This window comes from Propithecus coquereli, unplaced genomic scaffold (genome assembly GCF_000956105.1).
Source record: "Propithecus coquereli isolate 6110/MARCELLA unplaced genomic scaffold, Pcoq_1.0 Scaffold232, whole genome shotgun sequence".
Lineage (NCBI taxonomy): Eukaryota > Metazoa > Chordata > Mammalia > Primates > Indriidae > Propithecus > Propithecus coquereli.
The window spans coordinates 3,926,794-3,932,793 of record NW_012147864.1 but is presented as its reverse complement, the minus strand read 5'-3'; the positions used below and the strand labels follow the sequence as shown (position 1 = coordinate 3,932,793).

At 59.8% G+C, this 6,000-nt stretch overlaps 1 protein-coding gene across 7 annotated transcripts in view; it reads left to right on the top strand.

The window, feature by feature from the left end:
• Window positions 1–768: 768 nt before the first annotated feature.
• The window catches only part of TCF3 (transcription factor 3), a 29,230-nt gene continuing 23,998 nt past the window's right edge, over window positions 769–6,000 (top strand). For all 7 annotated transcript variants that reach the window (XR_001137542.1, XM_012645446.1, XM_012645444.1 and 4 more), the window contains exons 1-2: window positions 769–866; window positions 4,132–4,204. Coding sequence is in view for 6 of the 7 variants with exons in the window: in XM_012645446.1 (XP_012500900.1) it covers window positions 795–866; window positions 4,132–4,204 (145 nt within the window). In the remaining variant the exon portion in view is untranslated. The remainder of the gene's footprint in view (window positions 867–4,131; window positions 4,205–6,000) is intronic.

Sequence of the window (6,000 nt, the reverse complement as noted above, 5' to 3'; positions counted from 1 at the left end):
GAACGGAGCAGGACCGTGCGGGGACCCTGGTCTTGGGACTCCCTTCCCCCAGGGGCAGAGGCAAGGGATGTTTTCGAAGTTACTTAAAAATAATTCCCGGATACATTGTGACAGTAAAACAATCTAGGGTGGTTTTTTTTTTTTTTTTTTTCCCTTTTCTGAATTTGTTTGAGTTTTTTTGGGGTGGAGGGAAGCTTCGTGTGTCCCTCTGAAGGACACCCTCCCCCACTGAGTCGCAAAGCCAGGAGAGGGCTTCAAGGCTGTCTGGCTGGTGGATTTCTCTGAGTTTGAATTTGGGGGTGACTTCAGTGTGCTGTGACAGCTGCTGGGGGGGGGCTACCAAATTTCCCTTGGAGCGGGGCTGTGCCACCCCTCCCCTTCCTGGGGTGGGGCCTGTGGGGAAGCCTGGAAGTGGCTGGAAAGGGGAGATGTGGAGCCAGGGGAGGTTCTCGCCACTGGGCGTCCAGTTTAAAACTTGCAACTTGATTCCCCGGTGGCCGCCAAGGGCTCGAGGGAATTTGGATTCTCCCCAGGTTTCAAACTCCCTGTGGGCTCTGAGGAGGGGTCTGCAGGGCCCCCAGCTCTGGAGTTCTAGCTTCTCTGTCCTCCAGACCCTTGGGGCCAGCCAGGGGCCTTTTTAAAGGCTTCCCCACTCCGCTCTGTCCGTGTAGACCATGGTCGCTCCACCCTCTTATCTCCCCTGCTTGTTCTCTGTCCCCGCGTCCACGGCGCAGGACTGTCTCTAGGCCCGAGGTGCCCACCCCGGCCCCAGCACCTGCCGTTGCTGCCGGAGGATGAGCCAGCCGCAGAGGATGGCGCCCGTGGGCACGGACAAGGAACTCAGTGACCTCCTGGACTTCAGCATGGTAAGCCCGGATCCCTGCTTCTCCCCCAGCCCGGCCCAGGCCTGTGTCCGCCTGCTGGACACACCCTCCGCCCCCAGAACCCATGGGCAGGCTTTTAAGGGGAAAGACCGGGTTTGCTGAAAACACTCCCAGCAAGGGAGCCTCGGTCTGTTTGGGTGGGAGGTTTTCTGGGAGGGGCTGGGGGAGTTGGGGTCCTCTCTGCTGGGCAGGCTGATGTCCCCATGGCAGTGTGTGCAGCATTGGAGTTTTGCCCAGTCACATAATGGCGATAGCCCGCTACTTTACAGATGGAGAAACTGAGGCCCAGAGAGAGGGAAGGACTGCCTGGGGTCTGGCTTCTCCATGTGGGGGCTAGGGCTTGGCCTCAAGCGCTCAGCCCTGAGGCCTCAGCTGGGTGAGCAAACTGTGGCTTTGACCTTCCCATCTCTAGAATGGGGCCCAGTCGGGGTCATTTGGTCCATCACAGAAGCAAAAAAGAGGGAGTGCTGAGTGGACCCATGTGCTGGGAATGGGGCTGCCACGTCCTGGCCCGCACAGGGCTCCCCGGCTCATGTGGGCAGAGGACCCATAATAAAACCAACTCCTCAGTCACGCGGGATGGCAGTGTGGAGCGGTCACCTTGCCAGGAGCCCGGGTGTGGCCAAGCAGGAGGAGACTGTGTTGGGAGTCCCAGGAGTGGGCGTCCGCGGACGGCACCTGGCCAGAAGGAAGCACTGTCATTACTGTCGTGGTGGTTGTTGGGGAGAAGTTAGGCCCCGCGGGGAGCGCGTGAACATCCATAGATGTCCCAGGTGGTTTGATCTGTGTCTGAATGGCCCCTTTTGCAGCTGGGCAGATGGAGACGCAGAGAGGGCGCCGGCTCACAGAGGTCACACAGCTCAGGCTCGGTGAGGCTGAAAACCAGAGCCCCCTTGGGTGCTGCGAGCTGGTGGGCGTCTTGGAGACCCAGGGGCCTCAGTTTGCCCATTTGTGCAGTGAGGCCACCCATTGTGGGTGTCAAGGGGCCAGTCAGTATCTGTTTGAAAAACCCAGGAACCTCGGTTTCCTTCTTCGGGCTTGGCTGTGGACGATCCTTTAAAGCTGTCTCCCCACCCCTGCTAAGCACTATTTTGGTTCGAAACATTTCGGGGGAGCCACTTTCAGTCTGAATTCAACCGGCCCCTGGTACGAAGCGTAGGCCACCGAGGTCTGTCAAAAACAAAAGTCCCCAAACTGAAACATCAGCCACTCTGCGGAAAAACACAGCCCCCGGGACGGAGGGACCACAGCTCCGGAAGGGCCACACCGGTATTTTTAAGCTCCGTTTTATTTTTGCCTCCCCGGCTGAGTAACCAGAGGTGGTTTGGTTGTTTTTTTGTTAAACTGACAAGTCACAGACTATTGGGCCGGAACGGACCAGCTTTTGGGGGTTTGCGGGGGCCTAGATTCAGCCCTGCAGAACTCAGAACCCTGAGCTGCCAAGCGAAAGTCTCCCCTGCCCTGGGTCAGAGCCATTAGCCCAGTTCACAGATGAGGAAACTGAGGCCGAGACGAGGGGAGGTGCTGGCCCCTCCAGACATCTTCCCCTGGGCTTTGTGCAGAGCCCCGTTTCTCCCTCCTCGATGTTATGAGGGGGGCTTGCCTGGGTGGTCATGGGCGCAGAGGGAGCTGCCACCACTGCCCAGGTCCCTCTGTGTCTTCATAGCTGCCTCTGTGCCACCTTCCTCAGAGACTCTGCGTCAGTTCGTGTCTTTGAAACAACTCCTTTTTGGCCTGAAACGAGCAAACACAAATCAACTGCCCTGAGACCTTGGCTGGTGGTGACCAGTCTTGCTGGCCCTGAGGCTGCACAGAGGCCTGAGTCCATTTCACAGATGAGAAAACTGAGGCTCCACGGGGTGCGGGGCCTGGTCTGGGCTGATCACGAGGCCCCCAGAGCCCCCGAGGACACAGCCCGGTGCCCCCTTGTGGCAGGCACCATGTCACCATTAGCTCCTGGCATCCTAGGACAGACTGAACAGAAACAGAAGCAACCCCACGCCCCTCGCCCTCCGACCGCCATGTGCTTGGTTGAGCTCTAGGCCTGGGGTCTGTTTGGTTCTGGTCCTGGCCATGCCACCCTTCCCCCACAGCAGGCCTCAGTTTCCAAGTGGGAGAGTGGCCCTGTTCCCTCTTTCTGAGGGGAGGTTGGGCCAGTTCCCATGTGACACACAGGATGTGGGTCCTGGGTTGGAACCTATCTCCAGGTGGTACCACCTCTCCCTACGAACCTGTGCTTGTTCTCCTGGGCTAGACGAGAATGTGGACTCAGTTTCCCCTTTTGTAGATTGGGGGTGTGGGGCAAGGCCCCAGACACCCTGCCTTCACCCCCCAGCTGGCAGGGAGGTCTCTGGGACTGCTGGGGCGACTGTCCAGCAAGCCCCTGGCCCGGATTCCAGCCACTTGACTCACTCGGGCCCCAGACAGGATCTTTAAACCCAGCCCCTTGGGGCAGGGCAGGGACATGCTTTGTTTTTTTCTGTGGCAAAAGGGTTAGTTGATGTTGGCTTTTTCCGGTTAATGCTGCTAAGCTGTTTAATCTTTAGGGACTTAGTGCCCTGGGTATGGGTGAGCTGGGAGGGAGGCGGCCTCACACCTTAGCGCCTGGGAACACGGCTGAATCGCTGTGGCTGAATCACTGCTGCGTGCCCTTCCCTGGCCCCTCCAGCTTCCTGCCAGCCCCGGGGCTGCTCTGTGTCACCCCTGCCTCAACCTGCTGCCTCCTTGAGCCTCAGTTTCTCTTTCTGCCAGGCAGGCTGATGCCTACCCTCATAGGGTGTGGTGAGGACAGGGCCTTGCAGGTGGGGGACGCTTGACCCCTGTTCCCAGCTTCCGGGGGCCTGCCCCACAGGGTCTGGTAAAGCTGAAAAGTACAGGCAAGTTTGTATCGATTCTGGAGGGAATAAGTTGTATCGATGCCCAGTAGAAAACACACCACGTGAATTGCAGAGTCTTAAGTTCTGCTGGATACTGTTGTTGCCCGCAGCGGTAGCACATTCAGGCACTGAGCGTAGGAGCCACTGTCTGGCCTTTTCTCACCCTGGGGGTCGGGGCCCCCGATGCGCCCAGATTTGGGGCACGACAGGCCTCGGGGTCTTTGGGTCTCCAATGGGACGGGACATGCCTGTGTGGAGCTAGGCTGCTGGTCCCCAAATGTCCCCAAGCCCTGTGCCCCACTGTGGAGCCTGGGATTGCGGGGCTCAGTTTGCCACCTGTTCGCACTCACCTTTCCCTCCTCTCCCCGCAGATGTTCCCGCTGCCTGTGGCCAACGGGAAGGGCCGGCCCACCTCTCTGGCTGGCGCGCAGTTTGGAGGTTCAGGTAGGACCGCAGCTCCTGGCCATCACACGTAGGGGTCTGTTGGGGATGAAGCGTCGGGTGCGGGGGATGGGGGTGGGCAGAGCAGATCAGGTGGGGGCAGTGAGCCTGAGAGCCCCGAGGTGCAGCTACCGTCCCTTGCACGACCTGACCGGGCCTGGCAGATGGAGCCCAGTGGACAGTGTGCTGTCCCTTCAGGCCCCCCACCCCTGTCTGGAGTCTGGGCCCTGGCCTCAGGGTGGTGGCTGGTGAGGCCTTGCCCTTAGGACCAGGGCTGGGGCTCGGCCCATGTGCACATGGGGGGCTCAAACCTCCGTGTCTCTAGTCCGTGCACGAGGGGGGACTGAGGCTCAGGCGAGGTGTGACATGGAGCCCCAGATCCCGCCCACCTTGTAAGCCCCACGTGATGTCTAGCTGCCCCGACTGTTTTCACTCCGTTGTGTATTAGGTACTTACTGTATACAAGGCGCAGCACTAGGGTGACCAACCTTCCTGGTGTGCCCAGGACTGACGCGGCCCTGGGGGCTCCATGGGGTCTGGGACTTCGAGCACTAAAACCGGAGAATTCCCAGGCTGACCCGGACAAGTCCGTCACCCTGAGCGATGCCAAGGGTGGGTGGGGGGTGTTGGGGGTTGAGAGCCAGCAGGGAGGAGGGCTGAGAATTGAATGAAGGCGCAGCCGGGTACGGTGGCTCTTGCCTGTGATCCCAGCACTCTGGGAGACCGAGGCAGGAGGAATCACTTGAGGCCAGGAGTTCCAGACCAGCCTGGACAGCACAATGAGACCCTGTTTCTGTAAAAAATTTTAAAAATTAGCCAAGCGTGGTGGCTCGTGCCTGTAGTCCCAGCTATGTGGGGAGGCTGAGGCAGGAGGATGGCTTGAGCCCAGGAGTTGGAGGCTGCAGTGAGCTGTGATTGTGCCACTGCACTCCAGCCTAGGCAACAGAGTGAGACCCTGTCTAAAAAAAAATGGCACGTGGCAGGGCCAGGCTGCAGCCCGGGCAGGGGAGGTCTCCGGGGAGTGGGTGTTCGAGCAGAGACCTGAGGGCATGAGGAAGGGAGCTGTGAGGGTGAGGGAGGAAGAGTATGCCAGGCAGCAGGCTCAGTTTGTACAGAGCCCCTGAGGCCAGGCGGTGCCCAGCTGTTGGAAGCATAGTGAGGAGACTGGTGTGGTCAGAGGGCTGTGAAGTAAGGACAAGGAGGGGATGGGGCAGGTTGCTGCGGTCCTCATGGGCCACGGAGGGGCGCCTATCTCTGCTCCAAAGGCAGCAGGGACCCATGGAGGGTTATGGGCAGAGATTGGTCTGTCGTATGTTCCAGGAATCCCACCCTGGCTGTCCATAGGAGCCCCTAGGGGAGGCCAGGGCAGGCACACCTCAAGGTTGTTTTAGGGTCTCCAGTGCCTCTGACTGTCTGCTTGGACTTGAATGTCTTCCTGCGTGTCTCTGGACTGGGGCCTCTTAGGCTGTGTCCATCCCCGACTCTGGGATTGGGGCAGACAGTTCTGTCTTGCAGTTGTCTCCGAAACCCACTGGGGGTGACCTGAGGGCTCCACCTGGGGGAGGAGGGGTTTCGAGGGTTGGCCAGGGTGTTTCATGTTGGCACCCCTACCCCCAAAGGGAGGGACGTCACATTGCTGCCCCACCAGCCTTCCCCTCAGCCTGAGGAAGTGGCCGCAGGGTGGCCAGAGTACTCCCGGAGGCCTGGAAATCCCCATGGCTGCCTGCCATCCCCCCGGAAGCAGCCCCTAGGAACTGGAGGTGCTGACACTTCACTGCCTTGGCAGAGGGTTGGGCCTG